At 38.1% G+C, this 27,122-nt stretch overlaps 1 protein-coding gene and 1 long non-coding RNA gene across 23 annotated transcripts in view; one reads left to right on the top strand and one right to left on the bottom strand.

Annotated features, from left to right (window-relative positions):
- FIP1L1 (factor interacting with PAPOLA and CPSF1) overlaps nucleotides 1–27,122 on the top strand; it is a 74,865-nt gene that overhangs the window by 13,078 nt on the left and 34,665 nt on the right. For 5 of the 22 annotated variants that reach the window (XM_043513814.1, XM_043513813.1, XM_038398614.2 and 2 more), the window contains exons 5-12: nucleotides 4,426–4,487; nucleotides 6,199–6,306; nucleotides 7,281–7,411; nucleotides 7,704–7,772; nucleotides 11,631–11,740; nucleotides 12,413–12,550; nucleotides 14,375–14,482; nucleotides 24,760–24,853. In XM_043513814.1, the coding sequence (XP_043369749.1) occupies nucleotides 4,426–4,487; nucleotides 6,199–6,306; nucleotides 7,281–7,411; nucleotides 7,704–7,772; nucleotides 11,631–11,740; nucleotides 12,413–12,550; nucleotides 14,375–14,482; nucleotides 24,760–24,853 (820 nt within the window). The remainder of the gene's footprint in view (nucleotides 1–4,425; nucleotides 4,488–6,198; nucleotides 6,307–7,280; nucleotides 7,412–7,703; nucleotides 7,773–11,630; nucleotides 11,741–12,412; nucleotides 12,551–14,374; nucleotides 14,483–24,759; nucleotides 24,854–27,122) is intronic. The other 17 variants (XM_038398621.2, XM_043513824.1, XM_038398622.2 and 14 more) reach the window with 8 other exon arrangements.
- LOC122460032 lies at nucleotides 608–1,375 on the bottom strand. Its single transcript, XR_006281074.1, has 3 exons — nucleotides 1,271–1,375; nucleotides 1,131–1,234; nucleotides 608–855 (listed from the first exon to the last, which is right to left on the bottom strand). It is a non-coding gene; the product is annotated as an uncharacterized LOC122460032 (long non-coding RNA).

Below are 27,122 nucleotides of genomic sequence, written 5' to 3'. Positions count from 1 at the left end.
GAGAGTTAGCTTGGTTCCTCCCACTTTTTTCAGACCAGCTGCTGCAAAGTGGTTGTTACAGAAGTATTTTGCCATTTCAACAACATTAGCCTTTATTTCTGGAACACTGAAGTCTTTGGCTAGGAGGTGCATCAAATGAGCACTGCAGCTGCATGTTGTTAGCTTGGGACTTTCTTCTATATAATTTCTTCTCATCTTGGATACATTTGCAGCATTGTCTATGACCAAGCTGCGTACTAGACATTTGAATTTTTTTTCAGTTTGTTATAGCTTTTACTGCTACTTCTTGTAAGTATTCTGCTGTGTGTGAATTTCCTGTTGTATCAATTTTTTCTGTAAGGAAGACATTCCCTTTTTCTGTTGTCACACAAGCACATACAACAGGATCATTGTGGACATTGCTCCGCCCATCAAGACTCAGGTTAACAATTTCACCCTCTAGACCTTTTGCACACGGCTCAATTTCTCTTTCATACACTTTATCCAGCAATTTGTCTGAGACATCTGCTGTGTTGGGTGGACTGTATTATGGTCTTAATGACTGAACCATGTTAATGAAGTGTGCGTTCTCAATCATACGGAAAGAAGAGTTTGTTGCATAAACAAACCGGGCAATTTTTTCATCAGTTACCTCTTTTTGTAATCTGCTGGTTCTTATCACAAATTTATCTATGGTTGTTTCTGGATGATGGAGATTTTTTTTTCTTTTTGCTACAGGTGATCTACTGTCGCTATGTGATATATATGATATGACTGAAACACTATCATTGGCAGATAACTCTGAAATTATAGAACATGATTGTGAGCTTGAAGGTGGATAGTTTTGAGAATCCTGTACGCTGAGGATGGATTCTCCTAAACAAAATAAGACAATGCAGTTATTATTACCATACTGCTCATTTAGTATTACTCATTGCATTTACTGATACTCAGTACTATTTTAAAGGTGAAATTGTAAAAGGAAGATCTGCCTATTTCATCTATTTATTTTTTATCACAACTGCATCTAAAATGATAGTACCATAGAGTAACAACTATATTTTTTGCTCAAACATGAGAATTTAAGAATAGTCCAGAAGGAAGACAGGCAGTCCTTAAGACAGAAGTATGAAATAAAAAAGTTTACCAACCTGAAGATCCTGCATCTTCAGACATGTTCTTTTCATCATCTTTAATGCAGCTTCCTCCTGAGAAGGAACACTTCTCATGATGTTGTTTCATTCGGGCAACCAGCCTTGCATTTCTTTGTTGCACTGTTTGCATTTTGCACTCATGCCTGTCTTATGCACAAGTAGAGGAACTTCATTGAAACGTTCACAAACTGGGTCTCTTTTACAGTCTGTTGCCATTACAGGTTTTCCCTTCTAGTGAGAGAATGATATGATAGTTCTCAAATTAATGAAGGCTGCACTCGTCAAGGCTTCTGGAATATTCTGCTCAAACAGTTTCACTTTTGTTTCTATTGCCTGTCCCTCCCTTCTCGCATTTATCTCCAGACTACTTCTCCTTGTCCAGAGCTATTCCGCCCCCAACAATCTGCTATTCATTTAGCTTTTTGAAACTTCGCACTTTTAGAGAGAGGTAAGGGATTGACTCTGTACACAAATTTGCAGAGGGACAATAGGGTTGAGGTCTGTTATTTCTCAACCCCCTCCCCCCCTTATTTATTTATTTGAAACCATTTTTGCTGTTAACAAGCATGTTATCTCTGGAGACACAAATCCACAGTTTGAGAACTGCAAAACTAAGTATCTCTGATGGTATCTTCTAGACTGAGCACTGAGTCCCATTGGGTAGATAGAAAGATTAACATAAATAATCTATACAGAAGCCCCTGGAACCCCATAAGATTGGGTCCCTAATTCATGAACTATTGGAACTCATTTACAAAACTTTTCTTAAACATTACATGAATATATTGTCTCGTACTATAGAATTAGAATTTATAATTCCTATTCTAGGATGAGATATCTTTGAGCTATAAAGTATCTTAAATAAAACTATCTTTAGATAGGTTTTTTCCTCAAAAAGCATTTTATTTAAAAAATCTGATTTAAATAAAAAATCCGATTTTTTTGATTTTTTAAAAAAAAATCATTGATTTTTATCCACCCTGGAAGAACAGTTGCATTGCAGAAATGTATGGTGGCTGAGACTCACTTTTAATTAAGTGGCAATATAACCAAATTAGAATTTTAGGTTAATGTTTATGATATATTGACTTTTCCTTTGCAAACTGGAAAGTATTATGCACAAAGAGAACATTAAATATGTTTGTTCTCAATCTAGTTTCTAGTGGACAAGGTGCATATTAAAACACCATCATACCTGGCATTTTTATGATGTTCATAGAGGATTTAGTGGACTTCAGGGTTGAACTGGCAGTCCTTAGAGATGGTGTTAGATGGTGTCAAAGTTAGGGCTCAGGCACATGGTTGGACTGTGTAGAAAAACTTGCATTATCACTGTCCTGTATTTTTTTTTTTCCTGTGAATAAAGGACTTCATTTTCACTTTCTGCTACCCCAACAACTTTAAAGAGTACTAAGTTCACTTAAAATTATGGAATACAGTTTTTCAAGTGAATTACGTATTTACAAGGATTCTGAAGGAAAAGCACCATTAAAGAATGGAAAGCCTGCTTTAGGATTGCTGTTCACGTGTAGAATAAAATTCTATTAATCTCATGCCTATGATAATACTGAAGCAAATTCTGCTTGCCTTTCTCATATGTGTAGTCCAGTTGACTATTTACATGAATAGAACTAGTAAAATTTAATGCTGTATGTGCTGCAGTAGTGCATTTTCTAGGCATAATTTGCTGGGTTATGTACACTATCTTTACAGTCTTACGTACACAGTCTTAACTTTAGAATTATGTTGCATATTCTTCAGTTTTGCAAAGTGTTCACTATTCCAGAGCTTTTAGTATTTCGTATCTTAAAATAACTACATTTGCCAAACTGTGCAATATTAAAAAATGCAAACACTGTCATCAGTATTTGTGATTGATTGTCATTTCAACAGCATACTACATGCTCTGGAGCTGGTCACTCTTGGATAAGGAGAACCAGGGGTGGGGAATAGGAAGGAAGGTTAGGATTACATTTTTCATGGCCAAGATGGTACCCATCTTACTCTGACTACCTAGGATTATTAGCATAGTATACTAAAGCTTATTAAACCGAGTACAAGGAATTTTAAATAAAATGAACATTTTTTTTCTAAAAAGCCCTTCCAGAACAAGGTTATACAATGAATTTGTCACCCACTCTTGCTTTTATGCATGGAAAAAAGATTTTAAAATTAATTCAGTTTTAGTTTAAATAAACTTTAGTACAGTAAGTTATTTTACAAGCTTAAATTATCTCCATGTATAATATTTAGTTTTGGCCATTGATAAGAGAACTATAAAATTTTCTCAGCAAAGTCAAATACTGATGTAGCATGTCATACCAGAAGAAGAGTGCTATTTGCCAGTCTTGCATTATTGCAACGCAAATTACTTTTATTTAGGAAGAGAACTGGAATGATAAAGATGTTGCAGTGTAGTTACACAGTAAATTGTACCCTTCCTTTTACTTACCAAGATTATATAATAAAAGTGTATTCACTACGTTTAGAAGCAAATACTAACTGTGGGGATGAGCCAATTGCACACGTCCTGGGGTAGAACTTGTTCCTTGGTGTCCTGAGTTACAACACCATTACTGGGCCTTTTTGAGTGACAGCACTCTTATTAGAGCAGTGTAGCGACTTGTTTATAGTTAAGGTATCTTTATATATGCACTGGAAGTTCAAGATCTGTTGATATCTGTGAAGAAAGTTCTATTGGCCTAATTTTTGTTCGCTGTTTTTGTAACGTATTGTTAGTGTAAAGGTATGAGATTTGTTTAATTTACTGAGAAGTATTTGAGATGATACAAAATAGCATTTTCAACAAAAGACACAAGGGTATGTACTTATTGAAACTACAGTAACCTTTCAATCAGTTTTGATAAATGCTTATTCTTCCCGGTTCAGTACAGATTAAATGATAATACTGAAACAACAAAGAATCTTTATTGAAAGCATTCTCCAGTCCTAGTTCCCTGGCATCCTCTGTATCCCTAAGTGAGCCCTTTTTTATTTCTTTTTCTTTTTTGGTCCTGTTAATTCTTGAGGCTCTGTCATGGTCACTATGCTTTCAGCACCCAAAGTGTGATTGAGACTTCAGTGCCATTTATTAATTGGAGATATTGCTATTGAGTGTTGGAGTGATGCACTCTCTTGCTCCTAGACTCATCTCTCTACTTCTGCGTTGTTAGTTTGGAGAGCTAGAGATTGAGAATGATAATCAAGTCTAGGTCCTCTTCTTGTTTCTGGATATAGCTAACCATTTTTGTCAGTTTTCTCTACCTAATTCAGTTTTGTTAATTTCTTGAAGCTATGGAACAGCTCCTGTGAATCTCAACATCAAGACAGGAGGTCGAGTTTATGGATCTTCTGGTAAAAAAAAAAAAAAAAAAAAGTTTACACATTTATATTAATAGAAAAATGTAACCAATGCAGTAATCTGTAGTAGTAGCAGCACATACTCTGTTTTTAGTAACAATTTTTGCCTAAAGTTTCTGCACAGTGTTAGTGAATTAGACAAATATAAAATTAACATTTTAGTCCATTAGCTTTTACTGCAGAGGTCCCCAAACTGAGGGGTGCACCCCCCCTAGGGGGACACGGAGGAATGTTTGGAGGGGCGGGGCCTAGGCCAGCTCCCAGGGGGGCAAGGAGAGAGCGCCACCCAGACCCCCTCTGCTCTTAGCTCTGCTCCAGCCCTGGTCCCACACCTAGCCTCACCCCCGGATGGGAAGTGGGGTGGACGGGGCAAGGGGGGCACGACCCTGAAAAGTTTTGTGACCAATGCTGTAGTGTATTAGATCTGCTGATATATTCAGAATTAGGGCCATAAAAATTGTATAGTTGCATTATGTATAATTTAATCCTAACATTTAAGGTAATACAAATAATGAAAAATAATATAAATAGTATTATCAATTGTACAGCAGAAGTCCCTGGAGAAACATGTTTGCCTTTGTATTTACCATCTATACCATAAGGCACTTAAAGGGTAACACTTGATTAGCCTCTGTTGCTGATTTCTACTATTGCATTCTCTCAGCTCTCTCATAAAAATTCTGTTTGCATTCCAGCAGTGGTGAATGAGCTACAACTGCTTAGATAATATGACCTAACAAGATGTATAATAGGTGTCATGACTTGGACCATTGTCTTCCCTTGCTATATGTCTAATTTAGATGGTATACTGCTTGGAGAAGAAAATTCTTTTTAACTGTCTGTAAAGCACCATTTATATCTATGGCACTATAAAATAATGATGATAGATCTGCACAAATTAATGAGTCAAATTACATGACAGAAATATATATATAATGTAAGATCTAATATACAATGCTTGCATTTTGTTATAAAATTACTACTATATGTAAAGCTTTGGATGATATATTCTTGAATGTGGAAGGGCCATGGATGTCTTAAGTGCAGTGGAAAAGGTGTGGTGCCACTTCATGGCAAGGGCAGGGCACGGCACAGAGAAGCCATAACTGGAGACTGCTCTGTGAGTGCATGCATAGAGCACAGCTCAGATTGCAATAGAAGGATTTCAGCATGTGGCTGTTCAGATGGTCTGTACCCTGACCTTTTGGTTCTGGGGCAGGGGTTGCCTGAGAGGAGGATTTGTGTTTCACAGGGACATTTTTCATGTCATCCACTTAAGTTTATTGGAAACAAGAAATATCTGTGATGCCTCTAAAACCAGTCCTCAAAACACCAATTATGTTAACTGAAATTTCTGATAAAACAAACACATGTATAAAACCAGAAAATGTTTTATGAACATTTGGTGTACAGTAGTTAGTCTACCAAAATTAATTACAGACCATGTAGTTGCTATTAATTCACTATAGGTAAGGTTGGAAGGATAAAATGTGTTTAAGATAGTAAAGAAAATTATTTCATTTAGATTATAAGATCTTTGGGCAAGGATGCTTTCTTCTTTCTTTGTAAAATGCCTAGCCCTCTAGTGCTGTATACCTTGTCAAAAATAAAATTTTAATTTTAGGAAAGTCACATGAAAAGTGTTGCATTTTTTAAAATCCCTTTTACAGAGATAAGTTATGATTTTTGTTTCTTTTCTTTATAGGTGCAAAAGTCAAAGGAGTGGATCTTGATGCACCAGGAAGTATTAATGGTGTTCCACTGCTGGAAGTAGATTTAGATTCTTTTGAGGATAAACCTTGGCGAAAACCAGGTAATATTTTTGCATGACATTCTTATTGCATAATGTAATGTACACATCAGTTGAAATACAAGTATATTTAATAGATTACTTTGGAGAGTTTTTACCCACAGCAGATTAATTTAGTGGTAACGCCCTACAAATGGAAGTAATATACACAATTGTACTAATGTTTAATTGTACAATTAATGAGCTAAATCATCCAGTCCTACTTGAAAAACCTGTAAAGGGAGATGAGTTACTCTGATGAGACTGTATTAATCTACATGGAGTTCCAGGGTATCCACTGCAAACACCTGTCAACAAGTGGCGAGGAGAAAGGGGCATAGTATATGCCCAGCTAAATTCATGGACATCCTGAGAGATCCACGAGTGGAAAATCCCAAGTTCTCTTGGGTTGTTGCCATTGGCTCCATGCCTGCATCTGCTACCAGATATAAAGCAGAAAGTAATGTTACTAGCAGTAAAAGCTACATAGAATGATTGCCCCTTAGCTCTTGTCACTCTCTGATATATTGTATTCATGCAAGGCGCCCACAGACTTTGAGGAGAAGGTTGACTCTTAGGGTCTCTGCATGTGTTCATTGTTTTCTGCTTACCCCTCTCCCCATACATATGGTAAAGCCAGATTTGGCCAGTATTTGCATTCTTCTTATCCCTCTAAACTGCTCATTGGAGTATTTGTAAATTGCTTTGAAGATGGAAATGATGTCTTTATAAAGATGAAAGAGGCATATTGCTTTTTGATTTATTATTTGAAGCCTGATCTCTGCAAAATTGGAATGTATAGCATGACCAGAATAGACATCAAATATGTTGAACTGTAGAAGGTTGCATATTATTCAGTGTAAGAAATCTATAATTCTTAACATTGGCACTTTCCCCTGATTTCTGATTCTTTCTGTTGCTATAAAGAAAGCAGAAATAGAAAAGGAAAGATGAGTTATAATGCTTAATTCTTAGAATTTATGCTTTTCTGTTTGAAGGTGCTGATCTTTCAGATTATTTCAATTATGGGTTTAATGAAGATACCTGGAAAGCTTACTGTGAAAAACAAAAGAGGATACGAATGGGACTCGAAATTTTACCAGTTACCTCAACTACAAATAAAATTATGGTAATTAATAACATTTTTGTGGTATTCCATAATATGTAAACACTCCCCCCCCATAAAGCTGTTATGGTGCTGTGTCACTGTTTGTGTGTTAGAAACCTCTTCTGTCTGGTACAATATCATTGTTAATAAGTTTATCTATCTTTTCCCGCCACCCAGAATTTTTCTCTGTTGTTTCGTTGACTATTTGTGCAGATAGTGGCACTGATAGGCTGTAACCATGTGTTAGTCATGATGTAGCCCATCAATTCAAAGTTGTGTGGTATCTTAATGGGCAATGTGTTATTTAACTTAGGCCGAAGACAATTCTATGGAAGTAACACCAGGTGCAGAGATTCAAGATGGCAGATACAGTCTTTTTAAGGTGAATTTTAGTAAACTTTCCTTGGTTGCTCTCATTTTTTTTGAGTATTGCTTCCCATACCACTCTCAAGTGATAGAGGCAAGATTGAAGTGGACATAGCTATTTTTCTAAGCTCTCATCTTACATCAGTGACTTTCAGTGTATCTCACAAACTTGCTGAATTTAAAAAAAAAGTTTGTTTTATCACTGCTGCAAGCATGTGAGTTAATGGCCTAGTGCACTAACAACTGCTAAGTGAAACTATACTTACTTTATGTGGTGGTTTTATTTTTTTTAGTTATAGTGCATTTGTTATTCTGGTTAAAGGATTCCTGCAGAGGTTCTAGAGAGGCTTTGGAGGCTATTTGGAGGCTGTTATGGCATGATATTTTACTCCACAGCCTTGTAGTTATTTTACTTTGTTTTGTACCCTTTATCCTCGGTGAGTCTGAGATGTGAAGATGTCTTTTCTTTTAAGTTCTTCTGTTGTCTAATGTAGGTTAGATGTACTCAGCTTTATTTCCATCTGATATTTGTCTAAATGAGGACAAACTGCCATAAGAAAATATCAGTATTTTAACAGAAACACAACCTAGCTACTTGTTTTATTTTCAGTAGACTGGAGTGAAGCATTGACTTAAATTTTCTTTTTTTGAAAGTCACTCTTTTATCATTCAATTTATATTAAAACTGCTTTTAATATAAATAAGTCTGTAGATTCAGTTGCAATACTAAAGTCATTTTATTTTGGTTGTTGAGTTACAATGTATGGTAAGTATTTCATTCTTGAACTTCATTAAAACCAGTTCAGAATAGATGATTGCTGTTTCTCTATTCCATGCTACAGCAACAGAAACAGCAATTGTAGCCAGGTTGGTGGGGGTTTTTTTGTTTTTTGTTTTTTTTTTGGGGGGGGGGGGGTTGCGCCATTTCTCACTCCTACATTGCTGCAGTGTCCACTAGTTTTCTTCTCTGTCTCAGTGAGGACATTCTTTACAATAGCTTCTGTAGCTTTTCTTTCCTCCATGTTCATCATGGCAGAGTTAAGAAAATGCAAGGAGTGTGGTCTCCCATTGCAGCTAACCATTACAAGGTCAGACTGTCTTCTGGACCTGCTGCTTGCCTTGGTAGGGGGAGATTTAAGTGATCCAACTCAGGCTTCCTCACTTGAGTCTGGGGATTGAGGTTTGAAGCTCTAACAGGAAGACAGTGATATGTAGCTGTTTAGGTAAGTATTTTCATTGTCTAAACACCGAGATTGTTTGCCATGCGTGTCTTCCAATTTACGTGCCTTTTCTGGGAATGAGGAGGATATGTACATATCTTCTATAGATGTCTGAGGACAAAGACACTTTTTTTCTTTTGAAGAATATAACTTCTGTCTGGGTTAGTACAGAACTTATTATTTAATATTAATCTTGTTAATTTCCCCATAATGGAACCATGAATTAATTTTATTTGAATATAATTTGTTCATAACCACTCCAGACTTCATATTTGAGCTATGATTACAATCAGAATGTGACAAAACAATTTTGTAAATGTATAGTTTTAGTTATAGAAATAGCATTCTATGGCTGATTATTTGAAGGGTCTAAAACATAAAAAGGCATACATTTGGTTAGGATGAGAAAATAGAGTAAGCTGAACAGGGTAATGAAGAACATGCTTATTTTGTTAAACACTTTTCATTATCCATTGAACTATAAAAATGAAAATATTATTTGCCTTCATATTATAGATTTAGACTAACCCTGAAGTAATTAACAAAAATAAATCTCAGTATTTTCACCTTTTCCAGAATTGATTGGCCAATAGAAATCTTTAGGAATTTTATCCTTCACCTGAAGGGTCTGTAATAATTAGTTATTCAATTTTTCTAGCTATTATGCTTTTCTATTTCTGGTTAAAAGGAAGGTCAGTTAGCTACAGCAACATACATATACTGGCTGAAAACTTGAACAATTATGCCACTCTTTTGCATGTTTAATTAGAAATTTGTTTAAATTCCAGTGTGACCATGGCAACAAAATGTTGAATACAAAATTACTTTACTATACATGGAAATAGCTCCACAATGATTTCTCTTTAAGCTGGATAGCCTGTGAGGTTAAAGAATCCAAGATTGTTTATTATCATTACTAATTACTTAAGCACTGAAAGTCTCTGAGGTGTTTGTGCATAAATATGTAAAGGAAGACACAATCCTTGTGTTAGACAACTTACCATCTAAGGTTGGACTGCTGTGCCTGTGTGGAGCTCTGTTTAAGGCAATGGGGCTGTGCAAAGGCTCTGCAGTCCATTGTCATGTGAAAAGTTACAAGATCAGAGCCTATATGGAAGTATACCATGATTTAGCTAAATTCCCATATAATATTTTGAGATATTGGTATTTAAACCATCTTCCAATAAATGTTGTTGTTAAATGGAAATTGTTTTACAGTTGTTAAGGACTGGAAAGTTGAATGTGTATTGTTAAAAAAGCATAGGAAAGTATAACTTTTTGTTGTTATATTTCTAATTCTGCGTTTAAAATTTTGGTTCTTGATCTACCTTATTGGCTAATGCATATTTCATACAGTATACTTAGAAAAGGTCTTAGGTTTTTTTTGACTCCTAATTCCACTTTTGCTACTGCTTTTCCAAAGAGAGTCTCTGAAGAGGTGGCATATGTGTGTCATTCCACTACTGAATTACTACTACTTCTGTTTCTTTCATAGTGCTCACATAGTCTACTTCTGTTTCTTTCATAGTGCTCACATATGCTAACAAAATCTTTCAGATATTTTACTTATAAACTGTGCCACTGTCAGCTGAAAAATCTGTGTGAAAAATAGGTGTTAGAGGTATTTGCACCAGAAGTTCTTAAGATAGAAATCCTACAAAATCTTGCACTACTTTACAAACTTTTCTACATTTCTGATATTTCTTACTAAACTGAAAAAGCCAGTAGCTGCATGGTTAAAGTACATGAATTGAATATTCTTGGTATGGCTTTAAATAGTGAGGTAATTACCGTATATACTCGTTCATAAGCAGAATATTTTTGGTAAAAAGTGATGCATCAAAGAGCGGGGATTGGCTTATAAATGGGTCTACACCAAAATTTGATGATTTTAAACTCCTATGAAATCATTGAATTGAATATCTAATACATTGTTACTTTGTTTACCTGGAGCGTTCACAGGCATGGAGCCCCTCAGCTCCCTGTGGCCGCAGTTTGCTGTTCCCAGCCAGTGGGAGCCAAAGTTTGCCAACCCTGATGGGCCAGGAGCCAAAGTTTGCTAACCCCTAAAATATAGGGTTGGTTTATGAAAGGGTCATACAGTTTTTACTATTTTTACCTATCCATGTTGGGGGTTGGCTTATAAATGAACGGGCTAGTGAACGAGTATATAAGTTAATTAGGCTGTAGTTACTGTCTCATTACATGAAGAATGTTTTCACCTTGTTTTGCAGTTTGTTTTTGATGTGAAGACTTTACATTCCATTAGTTTTCTTGATGGGGAGTTTCTTTGAAAAGAACTTTGATATTTTAAATCAAAATGTTATTTTATAAAATAAGAGTCTGCAGGAAGACTAATTTAACACAGATTTTATTGTCTTTGGTCATATGCCTTGAAAAAGTTAGGAACTTTGATCTTCATAGATAAATGTGAAGCTCTTTAGTTTCCTTTTTTATTGTTAAAAACAATTTCTTGCAAGTAACTCTTCCTTATAAAATGTGGGATTTTATTAACTGTGCAAGAATAATAGTTTTAATATTATTGAAGTTGTGAATCATGTGGTTTGTCTTACCAGTGTGTATTATTGTATCGAGTGATGGTACTGTTAAACTTCTGAGGCTGAGCTAATGAGAAAAACATCATTATTTTGAAGGTACAGCAGGGCAGAACTGGAAATATGGAGAAGGAGGTGGCAGTGCAATTGACCAAAGCTGAGTTTACGTCTCCTCCGCCACTGTTCAAATCAGGAATCCCGACAAACAGGTCAGTTGGACAGTCGTAATTTCATAACTTGTCATAAAGAGTTTTTTTTCTTTTTAAAGGTTTTGATCTGTTGTAGAAATAAAAAAAAATGTGACTAGTTAAAAATATGCAAGGAAGCATGATCTTACTCAGTTTCGGTTGTAACCAGCTCTCAGTGAAGCATTTCTGTTTGTGCATGCAATGTGACTCCTGTGATGTTCCTGAAAGAAATAGTAGCATGACAGACCAGGAAAAAGTGATAGGACCAAACAGGACAACAATGAAAATCCCAGTGTTGGTATCTCGTATAGTATTTTCTATATAGTTAATTTGGCTACCGAAGAGTAGAGTAGCCACCAAAATGTCTCTTGTTAACACTGCAATACTGGCACTAACACAAATAGTTTTTCAAAATAAACAAAATTTAGAGTTGGAAAGCTAGAATAAAAACAACTCCGGGCTCCTGGGATCTAGTCCCCGCCCAACAAGGTATCTCTTGCTTTCTTGCACTTGGTTGACACTTAGCATACTTTTCTTAAAAGTGGAGGAAATAACTTCATTACTGTAGTATTGTTCCACACCTCCCTGGCTTTAATATGTACTGCTTGTGTCCTCCCTTCAACTCTAAGCTTTACTGTGTTTGTGATTATGAACTTGGCTGTCTTTGGAGTTCATGACTCTACTTTGTTCTAGTTATCAAATGGTCCTGAAGAGCAATTCTGCTGGAAACTCAAAAAACCTGAAGGCATTTTATCATAGTATCGTAGACGTTACAGATGATGGCAGTGGAAATGTATTGAGTCATCCAGTCCCACTCTTCCCCAATTCAAGGTTTTTTGCTATTCATTTTTTAGTACTATGTCAGGAGTAATTTTAAATATCCCAAAGAAGGGGGCTTCTATCACATTTTTGAAAGGCTGTTTAACAGACAAATACATGTCTCTGTAAAGAAATCCTTGCCTGATATTCAGCCAAAATGTTCCCCGCCTGTTGCTCTGAGTTATACTCCATTGTACTAAACTAAATAGTTCTTCTCTGTGCTTGGGGGATTACACTGTTCAGATGTTGGTAGATTATTTTCAAGTCCCTCCACCAACCTTTATCCAAGAAATCGTATAACTTTTAAACTTCCCTCATTTATATATCCTTCCAACCCCCCTGACAATTTTTATTTCTCTTATCTAAATTACCTGTAGTTTGTCTCTATTGGTAATGAGATTCCCAGACTGAACACAGTATACAGGTGTGATTGCTTTAGAACTGTGCAGAGTACCATTGTTGTTCCATGATATGATGCCTTGTGTAACACAGCCCATTATTACATTAGTATTTTAAATACTTTAGATAGTGTTAATGGACTACTATGAAATTAGATTTTTAAGTATATTAGCTTAAAATATGTGGAAAACATTGGTAATGTAGACATGGATTGCATATTCTATAGATGTATATTATAGGAGTGTACAGTTTTAGTTTAAGCACTGTGTGTGTGTGTGTGTGTGTGTGTGTGTGTGTGTGTGTGTATACTGAAATTGAATTTATTTTGTAAAGAAAATCTCTGTGACATACTGCAGATGGAATTAAAATTTCATGCTGTGCCTCTTCCCTTTCCCAATGTTCCCCTGCCTACTTTCATTTCCTCTCACATCCCTTATCTTTGAGTCTCAGCTTGCAGCTACCATATTCTGATTTTCCAGTGGTACTGAAGTCAGTAACCATTGTTATTAATTAGAGGAGTTATTCTTGAGCAATTGGAGGTGCACTCCTTTTCTTAAAGAGCCAAGTTTACTCCCCAACTTTCGATATCTTTGGAGTAGAGAATGGAAATCAAACCTGGTTCTCTTGCATGGTAACAGAGATCACAAATCAGCGTGCCAGCATTTATATTTCTATCTATTTCTTCCCCATCAGTACACACTTAGATTAGGTGTGTATATTGTGTGTCTGTATTATATATAACTTTGCTTAAATCATTGTAATTGCATGTTCTTATTATGGCAAAGCTGACTTTTTTTAGTATTTGATGTCTGCTATTTTAGAATACACTGAGTTATAAATGGCTATGCCAAAAACAATGTTTCTTATAAATGGTCAGATGAGACTTTGAAAGAAAAATATTTGTAAATTATTATAAACAACTTAGTCTTGGATCATTTTCAATGCATGTTTCTACATAAAACATTTTTGGTAGAATGCAGTAACAGCAGTACAAAGCTTATCACCACCAGCACCTTCCCTGCACCCTGTTTGTATATGAGGGAAGGTTACTCTGACTTTTTTTTATTGCAAATTAGTGGGTTAATGAAAAAACATGGAAAAACTATTTTAGATGTTTATCCCTTAAAATAAGAGAATTTTAACTAGGAACAGCTTATTTCAGGTGGTAGGATTGCACTGCAATCCCAGTCTGATGTCACTTGTTAAAAATTCCCAGTGTAGTATGAGGCGCTAGCAGTAGTATTGTTTGTAAATTTGCTAGTAAAGCTTCTTGTCTTACATAAGAACTCCTGCTAGCTTTTAACAGTAGATGATATGCTGGGTGGAGGGAGTGGAAGAATGACAGTGGAAATGGGAGTAGGGAAGAGAAGAGGAGCTCAAAGAACAGAAAAGATAGAGACACAAGAAAAGAAAGACCTAGAAAATTTATCTCACCAGAAACAGCACCTCTTCTCAGTCACAGACAAGCACTGCTTCCAGAAAAGCCAGTTCAGGCATCGGGAAGTGGCAGGAGCGATATGGGAGGGCCGAATCACCTGAACTAAGGTAAGAAAAACAAAAAAAAATTAGGGCACAATCCTTATTTAACATTTTAATCCCTCCCTCCCCCCTCCGTCTCCCCACTTCTTTTTTTTTATTTTTTTTTTTTTATTTTTTTTTTTTGGTCATTGGTGGGACATTGTCCCCCTTAGACAGATTTTTGGAAATCTACCTAGTCAGGGCTACCATGTGGTTTCCTGGATATACTATTGTGCCTAGATATTGCAGCACATATTTCTCCTTATTTGGGAGTCTGAAAATAGGTGGTGGTCTGACCACATAATATACGTGTGAGAAGCAAAAATTGAAAAGCATTTCATTTTAAAAATATTTTCTCTAGTGTTTGAATTCAGAGCCTGTTAATTGCTTCCATCCAATGGCTTATCAGCTAGAAAACCCTAATACCCAAATAGCTTTTCCTCCAGTATGTAAATCAGTGATAGTGGTCAGCCAGGAGCATAGAAACTGTTGTTCAAATGATACAAACAGAACTATCATTGGCTACTAAAAAGCTAAGAAGCAGTTTTAGCCAGATGGTAATAGGTTTCATTTGAAAAAAAAAAAAAATCATGAATGTACATCATATGAATACTCCTGTATAATGGAAGACTTCCATTTGATTGAATATCTTTAGTGATAGCTCAGTTATTAGGTTTATTTAGAAACTGCAGTATAAATTTAATCATGTACAAGGGTAAAGATTATTGAATAATTTAACAATATGTACTTCTGAAAGAACTAGAACATTATGGAAGTCATCTAATAGATGTCTAAATAACACAGTATTTAGTTAGATTTTTTAGCAGCTTAACAGCGACAGATAATTACTGGGTGAGTCTTGTTCTGTCACTGGGCTAGATGTACCTCTGTCCGTTCTTTGGGGTCTCTGTGAGAGCACCACCTAGAGGTGTCAGGCCTTTGGCCTTTACCATTTCTGGGGTGGAATTCCACAGTTTGTCCACTGTCACACCAGGATCCCTTGGGTATCAATCGTAACTAATGCGGCAGGTCCTACTGAGGTATTACCCCGCAAGGGTTTCCTCTTTCGGAGCCTGTGACAGCGTACACTTGCAGTGAGACAGAATCAGCTTTTTCAAAACAAAACATGATTTATTTTGCCCAAAGGGTACACAATACTTAGATTAGTAGATATAAAATAAGAGGCCATACATACATATTCTCTTGCCTAAGATTAATTTCTCTATCCACAGCTCTGGTGAGTCTGGCTTATTTCCCCATCTCTGAGTTGGGAGAACCAGCCTATGCTGCTTTTATCCTTTTCCCTTTGTCTTTGAGTGCATCCTCTTGTCAGCTTATTTTCCCCACCCACCACTGGCAGCACCCAAGACCAGCTCACCTCAAAAACCTCTTCAGTTCCTTTTTAAAATGATCTCGGTCTTTTGATCTCAGTGATAGAAAGCGAAAAGTTCTAGCCTGGATGAAGCCAGCTAGGTAGCTGCTGCTCCCTCATTTGATAGCTCAGCCATTGTGCGCTTAACTGCTTTGAAGGCATGTACCTAAAGCTAAATTATATCTGTTATTGTTTTACCTTTCCTGCTTAGTTCTGTAGAAGCCCCTTGTAACAAGGCGCACCCTGGGCCCCTCTGGTTTTGGACCCTGTTGCCCTCTCCAGTCAGTCAGGAATGCCTCAGCTTGATGCAACACCAATGTTCTTTATTTACAGTTGTTTTCCCACCACCACTTTCCACCTGTGTATAGGTTTCACAGCCAACTTAATCAAGTACAGGCGTGGCCAGCAACAGACCAGAAGACTCCCAACTCCCTCTGTGCTTAGCCTTTCGCTTCCTCCGAGGCTTTGTAACCCTGGTTAATGAGGCTGGCAGGTGCTGCCTATTACCAGGCAGACACAGGGCTATCCAACCAGCCCCAATCCATTCCCCTTGATTGGAGCTGGAGTGGCAGGGGCTGATAAAGTGCTTCTCACTCAGCACCCTTTCATACCCCTTCGCAGCTCTCTGCATTTGGTCAGGCACCAATATAAAATTGAATAGGGAAACTATGATGTTTTACACATCATATTAATAAAAATACCACCTGCACTATTTACAACAAATATAAAGCAATGAAGGAACCTCTTTGAACATATTGATAGCTAGATTGTGAACAGATTGAACATTTATGAAGTATATTTCAGACTAACTTAACAGCCAGCACACAGAAGGTTTAGGTCTTCGTAGACTATTCTGTTCTCACAGGTCAAAGAGAAACATTTATAAAAATGGTATGTTTCCAACAGTCTAGGTGTGAACTTGAACAGTGAAGTACAACATTTCTTGCATCTATATTGTAATTGATACAGCATATTTTTAGTAATATATAGTGTAACTAACTCCATTACTTTTTTGGTAGTATTCTTATGTTGTTTATCCCTTGTCTGCTCTGTTAATTTTATTATTTTATGTTTCTAATGGATATTTCCATTAGGGGAAAAATGACTTGTCACCTTGACAGTCACGTTCTCAGTTCTGCATGGTTCAGAGAAAAGGCACTGTAAGTGCCATAGAACATTGATCTGTGCTTGTTCCTAATTAAATAGGTAAATACCTCAAATTTCCTGAATCAACATTGCAAGATTAAAGGGGGAAATATCAACTAGAGTTGAAGTATGTCTGTTCAATAAATGTTGTACAGAATTGAACCTGGATTACTTTCTTGCATTGTTTGCTTACTTGTGCCCAACAATTAACAGCAAGTAAAACTGTCTCAACAAATCCCTGGTCCTTGTAAGGAGATATAGGGTAACAAAATGTACATATGGAGGTAGGATAAGAAGAAACAAAGAAAAGCATTATTTTTATTAGTTAATGGTTTCTAAAACACTATGAAGATGAAGAGCAAAATATAAATGTACAGTTGATACTGAGTAACCTAGTCAATAATTAGTATCGTTCAAATTTTATTAGTTTATACATTTGGGAAAAGTTGAGTTTGTGTTAAAACACATTTCATTGTTCATAGTCTCATTTCTGATGAAGGTATGAAGCAGTTTATATCAACTTGGAATTTCTTAACAGAGTTGCATTTGTATTTTTTTCCTTTTCATTTATAAAACCTAAACAAGTTCAGCGTGCCATATAAGAGAGTACCTCTTTGAACTAGATTTCCTTGGAGAATAAGGATAGTGTAATTTGAATGGTTTATAAATAACCATTCTCTGCTTAGAATGGAACCATTCACTAAAACATTATTCATTTTCGAGTGACTGTCCGTGTGGATAATATTTCTGGTGTGCATGTGCCCCATTTCCGCAAGACTAGATTCTTTTTGGCACGCAGGGTCCTTTGGGGCAGTGCCTGCACCCTACATGCCTATGGAGCATAAAGGGTGGAGCAAGCAAAATTGTCCTTCAGTTCCTTCTTACTTCCCTGGCAGCAAGATGGAACCCCTTTAGCATATACTTACACGTGGTCTCGTTAGGCTAGTTAGTAGTAGTTAGTTTAGTTTTATTTATGCCCATTGGCAAAAAAAAAAAAAAAAAAAGCAAACCCTTTTATAGTAGATTAGGACATATCCCCAGTACTGGAACTCAAGACACTATAACTGAATTAAAGTCGCTAGGATTTAAAATTTGTCCCTCTTGTGAGGTTGCTCTCCTGCTCAGTGATGGGCACACTCTAGGTGCCTCTGGTGCCTTGGCGAGGGGCGTGTCTGTGACAAGCTTAATCTGATGCTGCTTTTCCAAGAGGAGACACAAAGCCAGCAAGGCCTGCCTCAGGCTCTTTCTGCTGGAGTGCTCAATGAAGAGCCTCTTCAAAGTATGAGGAAACAGAACCGTTGAAGCCTGAACTTTCAGCTAGTGCTCCTGTGAGCAGTGGCTCTGCTGTGAGCTCCTGGGCTCATTTTTTCATTGAAGAGCTTTAACTCTTTGACTGCTGAGTATTGAAGAGCAGTCAAGACCTCCTTTACCCAGTCATCAGAAAGGGATAGGAAGGAACATCACTGCAAGGCCGAGTGTAGGCATAGGTCATCTTCTCTGGTGCTTAGTAAAATGAGGCAGAAGGCCCATTATGCCTCTGTATTGGCTCTTGCTCTTCAGTGGAAAGGGAGTTCACAGGCTACATCCAAGTATGGTGGATCCAAGTATGTTGACTGGTCACTAAGATATCTGTGGTACCATCTGAAACCAAGGTTCGTACTCCCCCCCAGTACTATTGACTTGGTACTAATGTCAGCACAGAACACTTGGTACTGATAACCTCGGTGCCCATAACTCTGATGTTGACCTCCATGGTGCAGATGTTTCTAGCCCAGGTTCTCAGTACCAAGTGATCTCACGATGACCACATAACTGGAGTCACCCTTGTTGGACTCATCTGTGTCTAGATGAGCTCTCCTGTTCAGATTGTGAATAGGATTTGGGCATGCCCTATGACACTAGACAGAGTAGCTCTCTCTTTGGAAGAAATGTATTCATCCAGGCTTATAACAGAGGGCACGTAGAGCGCAAGCATGGCTCCAACAGACATTGATAGCCAAAAATAATCCGATCTTGCGTGCATGGGGAATATGCTCACCAGGAGTGGAATCCATGTAGATAACATATCTCAAAGAATCTCAGTTACTATAACTGAGTAACTTAGGAGAGAACTCTTCACTGTTTTGTTTTTCAGGAAATAGACAACAAAATACAAAGTACATTTTAAAAAGGAAGGATTTTGAACTATTCAATTTATATTAAAGAATTCTGTCAAGTAACACTTCTTGAAGCTTCCAATGTATAAGTTACATGTGTACCTCACTCCTACACAAAACAGATAAAGTTTACTGAATGGAGAAGGGGAGAAGAGAGTGAACAATCTGAGAAGGAAAACAAGGTCCATGAGTCTTCATATCCCTCTTTCAGTGTCTGGAAATCTACACTATGTTGTTTTGGACAGTGGTTGTATGTGTAAAGTAGGTGATCTGGAGATTCACTCTCTGGTTCATTTATTTTTGTCAGAATGCTATCCCAGAACCACCCTGTGCATGGACGTTCCTAGAATGTGGTGATAATTGCCAGCGCTCGCTTTGCGAGATATTCAGCGTCAGCTATCATCTCGTGGACCTGTTGTGTGCTTTCACTTGGGGGTCTTGTGTAACATGTAAAGATTGTAGTTGCGTGAATTTCAGCATAGTCTCTGGATGCAGACTGACTTCTAACTGGGCCAGTCTGCTTCCAAACTCTGCTTCCCAAATTTGCTTTTAGCATGTAGGTGACTTAATTGTAAAATTTAGGAGCATGCTTTAAATCAAAACCTATTTAACTCTGATTTTTTTAGCTGATTATCCAGTTTTTCAGTCTCTAGATGTAAGGATTGGTAATCCAAGACCTTTCATCAGATTGTGTTTTAATTGTAAATGCTTGTAGATATTACTCTCCCTCTACCCTCCACCGCCTTTCTTTCTTATTTGCACATGTACACACAACACAAATAGACCTCTGTTTTTGTCTAAGCACTATATAAACACTATGGTTTATATTCACATAGCATTCAGCAGTTGTATTTTGCTCTTCACCTCCTTTTAGAAATTGAGCGTGAAAAACTGGTGTGATGTATTATTTGGTTTTTTGGCTTAGAAAATCAGCAAATAACTTCTGTGTATGAGGTGTAGTTTCTGTGTTGCTTGCATTTTCAGACCTGAATAGCTAGGTCCTCCATTCTTTTCACCCTACCGTCAACCCACTTGTTCCCAAAATGTTTCAATCTCCTTTACTGTATTGACTAATGTCACTAAAACGTTCATATTCTGTTGATATGTTTTATGATGTAGTCTGGCAGCTTTATGACATAATCTTGCAATTTACTGTATGTAAGTAATGATTGATTTTCACCTGTGGTGGTATGTTCTCTTCCATTTGATTTAATAAATTTGTGTAAGACTGAAAAAGCTTAGCTTTTGGTAGATGAATGTCTGCTTTCCTCATGGAAGCATATAGTTTCTTCAGTTTCAATTTATACTTTTTCTGCCCTCTAAAACTAAAAAAAAATACTTTTAATTCCAAAAGTTAATTTTCCAGCTGGTTAGTAGTAGTAGTTTGGGGACAAAGTAGTTGTGAATTGTGAAGCTGAGTAGACCTAAAGAGACTTTTATAAGAGACAGTCTATAAGTAGCTATATAGGGAGCAGAAATTTGATGGTAGAGGGCTCTTCAATCTGGCAGACAAGGGTATCTAGCAGACAAAGTGGCTGGAAGTTGAAACTTGACAAATTCATGCTTGAAATAAGATTCACATTTCTAACAATGAGGGCAGTTAGTCGTTGGAACAACTTCCTAAAGGTTGTGGTGGATTCTACATCACTGACAATTTTAAAATCAAAACTGGATGTTTTTCTAAGAGATATGCTGTAGTTCAAACAGGAATTAATTAAAGGAAGTTCTGTGACCTGTTATGCAGAAGGGCAGAGTCAATGATCACAGTGCTCCCTTCAGGCCTTAGATCTATGACTCTCTCTCCAAAAGTCCTCTGTCTAATAGTGTTGATTTTTGAATTATTCCTGTTTTTCTCTCAGTATGTTCTAAAGCTTTGTTTAATGTCACTCTTAAATCATTCATGCTTTTTGTGACCCATATAAATTGCTAGTTCTTAAAAACAGAAGGATGGCAGAATGTAAAAGATAGCAGAATTTCCATTTGAACCCAATTGACTTTACATCCTGATATTATTCTAAGTACTGTAGTGTTCTGTTACTTGTCTGGTTAACTAGTAGGTGGGTCTTTAACTAGTAATAGAGAATTGTCTGTATATAGTAAAGTCTTGCATTCGGTCTCTATGATTTGATACCTTGTGACACGCTTTCTTTCCTTATTGCTGTCATTAAAGATTCTAATACAAAAGAGAATAAACCAGAGAAAAGAGGCAGCCTCGTCTACTCCCTGTTTCCAATTCACAGAATACATGGAAAAAAAATTAGGTTGGAGTAAAATAAGCGCAACAACTGAAAGACAAAAAGTTAAAATTCTCAAGCTGTTTCACAGCTGTATCACTTCATAAAGGGAAAGAGAGAGACTAGGACACTTGCCACAGTGTGGGTGAGAAGAAAAATGGGAACACAGACTCTTTGGACTCTTGCTTCTAAAATGAAAAATGTGTCAACAGCTCTAAGGGACTGCAATTGCTATATTCTGTTTAGTCTGTGTTTGCCTCTTTTAAATGTACTTTTAGAAGACCTTGTCTTTCTCCTACCTCAGAACTAGTATCCTTTAGTTTTAGAGGTCCTCTCCAAAATGCAGACCTTTGGGAATTATTTGAAGCCCAATGAAAATGAGTAGTCCAGGTTTTGTGAAGGGCCATTACCTCTCTCCTACATTATCAGAGCAGTATATCTTGTGAGAACATTTTAAATCGTCTCAGATTTGAAAGCATGTAGTGAAACACATCTGAGGAAAGAGTACAGAGGTAGGGGAGTATTAGTATGATGCTGAAAGTAGAGTAGTTAACTTCATGAGACAGTGAAGAAAAGTCTCTTTGCTGGCATAACTTGCATGTTTTAATAATAATTTGCACTTATATGGTGAGTTTCCTATGAGGATCTCAAAGAGCATTATAAACACTGAATCTCTCAAAGCATTGTTAAGTTGTTAGGGGATATATGTAGAACATTTAAACTGCGCTTGAAGTATGGCCACCTCTGTGGTGACATGTGGAAACTGTTTACTGGCACAGAGAAGTAGTGTATATGACAGCTTAGAACTGGAAGGGACTGGACTAGCCAAGTGAAAATTTCAGAAGGAATTAGGTAGCCAGGGTACAGTTATTGGAGCTAGAAGTTGCTTAGGGTACCAAGATTTATACCCTCTGCTCCAACACAAATGCCACAGATTCTTTAACAACCATGTCTCTTTTTCTGTTACGTTGTGTTTAAAAAAAAAATCTTAAACTAATGGTTTTTCAGACAAAACTGCTGTATGTGACCTTTGTATTGATATTTAAGATACTTGGAAAGTTCATCAATCAGTGGAATTCTGAAATGTATTGTCCCATCTCTATCTCAAATCTCTGTGATTGTGATTCATCCTTCTATGACAAGAAGGATGATGATTGTGGTGGTGAGAGATCTTCAGTAATATAAAGTGACAAAAAATACAGAAAATCTCAAGGATCTGAGTGGATGTAGAGTAGAACTTTGGTTAAGACCCTCAGGTGGTTCATGAGTAAGGCTCCGTGTTTGTCACAGAGCTCACAGATTACGTGCCTTTCCGTGACTTATGCAGCAGCCCAGGCCACTGGCCCGGGAGCTGCTGAACAGCTCAGCCAGCCCCTAGACCAGTCGCACCGGCTGATGCTGGAGCAGTCTCAGGGCCCCGCCCCTCAGCAGCAGGAGTTTGCGTGTGGGAGGGCTCAGGCCTGGGGATTGGAGTGCAGGGCAGTGCTTATCTGCGGGGGGGCTTCTCAGAAGGGTGACAGGAACTCAGCTCCTAGCTCCACGTGCTGCCGCTGCCAGCAGGCACCATCCACGCAGCTCCCATTGGCTGTGGTTTCCAGCCAATGGGAGCTGCAGAACCAGGGCTTGGGGCGGAGCGGAGGCAGCAGGAGGAGCTAGGAGTTGTTGGTCACTGCTTCCCAGGAGCCAGGAAGAGAACCTACCCCAGCCCTGCCAACCCCCTCCCCCAGCACTCGCGTTGCCCACGGGGCTGCAACCCCCCCGAGCACCAGCAGCGCAGCCACACACACACCCCCGCCACCCTTTGAGTACGCAGAGTGCCCCCAGGGCCACCGCCCTCCTCCGAGCTGCCCCCACCAAGTTTTAGTTAGGGGTATATAGTAAAAGTGATGGACAGGTCCCGGGCTGTGAATTTTTGTTTATTGCTCATGACCTGTCCATGACTTTTACTAAAAATACCTGTGACTAAAACGTAGCCTTATTCATGAGGTGGTGACCACTAGGTTGCACCTCTCAGATTGAAGTGGGTGGAAACAGCAAAATCCCTTGGACACTAGGCCCAGCAGGAACAAATGAAATTGATGGTAGTAGAAACTCTGCTCCCTTCTACTAATCTTTCTACTGAAACTGCCATTCCACTCCACACCTCTGGTTTCATTTCAGCTCTTGGGGCAGCACCACTTCAAGAAATTGTGTAACTGATTCCACAGCTGCTTAACAGTGCTGTTGGACCTGACTGTTGTGGAGGCAGGAAAGGGAGAAGTACTTACACCAGTCCCACCACCTACTTGCACTCAAAACCAGTTACGGGTTTTTGCTCTGAATCAGTCCTTAGAATCATAAGTATTTGACATTTGGGCAATAAACTACGGATGGATTTTGGATCCTGGGTGAAGAAAGGTTGAGAGACACTTGGGGGTCCCTGCCAAAAACAAAAATGAAAATAAAGGCTTGAGTTGAACTTTATCCTACTATTAATTTCTTTGTTAATAAAGGCAAATGCAGGAAGGAGTTAAGTGTTTTCCTGTACTTTGTTTTTAGAGCAGTTAGGGAAAGGCAGATCCTTGCATATTTCATTTCTACATTTTGGGAAACTGAGGTACCAAAGAATAAATGGCTTGGTCTAAGTGGCTTCTGAGTTTCAGGCAGACGTTATCAACCCAAGAACAGAATCCAGGTCTCTTGGCTTCTAGTACCCTGTTCCATTTGACGTTACCCACTAGCTGGTATGTTACTATGTCTAGATGTTGCAGAACCCTGAGGATAATGGGTGATTTCATGTAATATGTGCTGCAATATCTACAGTATGCACAGTAGGGCTGGCTAATCGTTTTTATCAGTGCCTCATTATTTACCTAGTCATTCTCTCCATCTTCCATGGACCATTACAGGTATAGTTTCTGCAGTCTCAGGTCTAAATTTCCTGTGTTTTGATAGTTTCCTGTTACACTTTTTTTAATTGTATTTGCTAATTTTTATAGAATTTCTCTGAGAATACTCTTTTCTTGTTACATGTTACCAGTACCCTTTAATTGCAATATTGCCCATCTTTTTCTTTTAACATGGGCAGAAAAACATGGCTGTTTACTGTAGAGAGGTGGGAGTGGAATGTAGAAACATTCATCCTTTATTCTTGAGAAGGCTGTACTGCTCCTTTCCTTAATTCTGAAGAAACAAGAAAGCTTAGGTTGTAAGATTCAATAAATGAAACATGTTTTTAGCATCTAACATTCTGCAGAAACCTTACGCAACTTGTAAATAGCTTTTGTACAGAGGAAGGAGCTTACGGACTTTAATTGATTCATATATTATTTGCCTTGGCTGTTTAATTTGCTTGTTCTAAGCTTTGTAAAAGTCTGTTAGTACTTTTAGGTTATTCCATTCTGTCCTGTGTTGCAGGAGATTGTCTGGTACAATAGATGTGATTGGACAGACCATCACTATCAGCAGAGTGGAAGGAAGGCGGCGAGCCAATGAAAATAGCAACATACAGGTTTCGTATTGCAGATTTTCACATGTTCTGTCACTGACCAAAGAGAGGCTTTTTTTCCTTTCACCTTATCTTCTGAATGAATAAATCTAAACTGCATGGATGAATGATGATAATATGAACAACCAAGGAAAAGGAACAAATATCATTTAAAATTAATGTGTTGTATTTAACTCCAAGAAACCTTTTTCTCTGTGAAATCCAAATTGATGTAGTTCAAAAGAAAACATTGTAATGAACTTTTTAGTAAAAAGCAGCAGTGGTCCAACTTCTTTGCTGACTTACACTCCAGGCCGCTACGTTGACTTAATCGGGCCTGTACGGGGGTGGTGGTGTATGTATGCATGTGTGTCTGGAAACACACACATATATTATAAATATAAATGTCAATTTTATGACATGTTATATTGAATGTTAGATTAAAAGTAGTCATCTGCCATGCATGCCTGCCCCCCAAATGACAGTGATGTTACAAAGAAGTGTCATCTGAAAGTGAAAATGTCGTCTGATGGAGCTGATGGAGGAAAAGATCCGAGGTTTGGAGATGCAGGTGGAAAGTCTGGTTGAGTTTAGGAAGGGGTTTGAGCAGATGATGGAGCAAAGATATGAGGTATCTGAAGGGAAAAGCTCAGACTCACAGATGGAAGCAGGGCTGGGGAATTTTGAGGAGAGACTGGATGAGGAAAGTGGTCAGTGGAAACATGTGACTCAAAGAACCAGGCAGAGAAAAAGACGGGCTAGTGAAGGAGAAATAGAGCTTAGGAACAGGTTTGCAGAGTTGGAAAATGAAGAAGGGGCTCAGCAGGTACTTGTTGAAGGTGGAAGGGTAAGGAAGAAGAGAAGAGAGACTAGTCCTATAGAAAAAGGGGAAGAGTCAAGGGAGACTACACCAAATATGAGCCCCAGGAGTATACAGGATGGGTTTAAGAAGATTGTAAGGGAAAATAGGAATGGAAAGAACTTGCAGCCAGAGGGAAAAGGGGAGAGACTGGAGAATAGCACTGTCACCAGGAAAAGGCAGGTCTATGTGATCGGGGACTCTTTATTGAGAAGAATAGACAGGCCTGTAACTAGAGCTGATCCAGAGAATAGAAGGGTGTGCTGTCTTGCAGGTGCTAAGATACGGGATGTAGACCTGAGGTTGAAAAGGATCCTAAAGGGAGCGGGAAAGAATCCCCTAATTATCCTTCATGTGGGAACAAATGATACAGCTAGATTCTCGCTGGAAAGTATTAAGGGAGACTATGCTAGGCTGGGGAAGACACTTAAGGAAATTGAGGCTCAGGTGATCTTTAGCGGGATCCTTCCTGTTCCTAGAGAAGGGCAACAAAGGTGTGACAAGATTATGACTGTCAACAGATGGCTTAGGCAGTGGTGCTATAAGGAGGGCTTTGGGATGTATGGCCACTGGGAGGCATTCACGGACAGAGGTCAGGTCTCTCGGGATGGACTTCATCTCAGTAGGGAAGGAAATAGACTTCTAGGATCGAGGCTGGCACAACTGAGCTTTAAACTAGGAATTTGTGGGAGATGGTTGGGAGATGTCCAGAAAATCTCCACGCCAGATTTTAGCATTGAGAGGGAAGAAGATGAAGTAAGAAAGGATACAGCCGTGGGTAAGAGAATGTATATAAGGAGCGAGGGTGGTGTGGATACTAGTCAATAGGTTATACTGGCTGTAGAAAGACTGTGCCTAATAGGGTACAAAATGGGAGCGAGTCCAAACAGCAAAAATTAAGATGTTTGTACACCAATGCGAGGAGTCTAGGTAACAAAATGGAGGAACTAGAGCTACTGGTCGAGGAAGTGAAACCAGATATCACAGGGATAACAGAAACATGGTGGAATAGTAGTCATGACTGGACTACAGGTATTGAAGGGTATGTGCTGTTTAGGAAAGACAGAAACAAAGGTAAAGGGGGTGGAGTAGCATTGTATATCAATGATGAGGTAGAATGTAAAGAAATAAGAAGCGATGCAATGGATAAGACAGAGTCCGTCTGGGCAAAAATTACATTGGGGAAGAAAACTAGTAAAGCCTCTCCTACGATAGTGCTTGGGGTGTGCTATAGACCTCCGGGATCTAATTTGGATATGGATAGAGCCCTTTTTAATGTCTTTAATAAATTAAATACTAATGGAAACTGCATGATCATGGGAGACTTTAACTTCCCAGATATAGACTGGAGGACCAGTGCTAGTAATAATAATAGGGCTCAGATTTTCCTAGATGCGATAGCTGATGGATTCCTTCATCAAGTAGTTGCTGAAC

The sequence above is a fragment of the Dermochelys coriacea genome, chromosome 4, assembly GCF_009764565.3.
Source record: "Dermochelys coriacea isolate rDerCor1 chromosome 4, rDerCor1.pri.v4, whole genome shotgun sequence".
Lineage (NCBI taxonomy): Eukaryota > Metazoa > Chordata > Testudines > Dermochelyidae > Dermochelys > Dermochelys coriacea.
The sequence above is the reverse complement of the archived record's forward strand: the minus strand, read 5'-3'. Positions and strand labels throughout refer to the sequence as shown.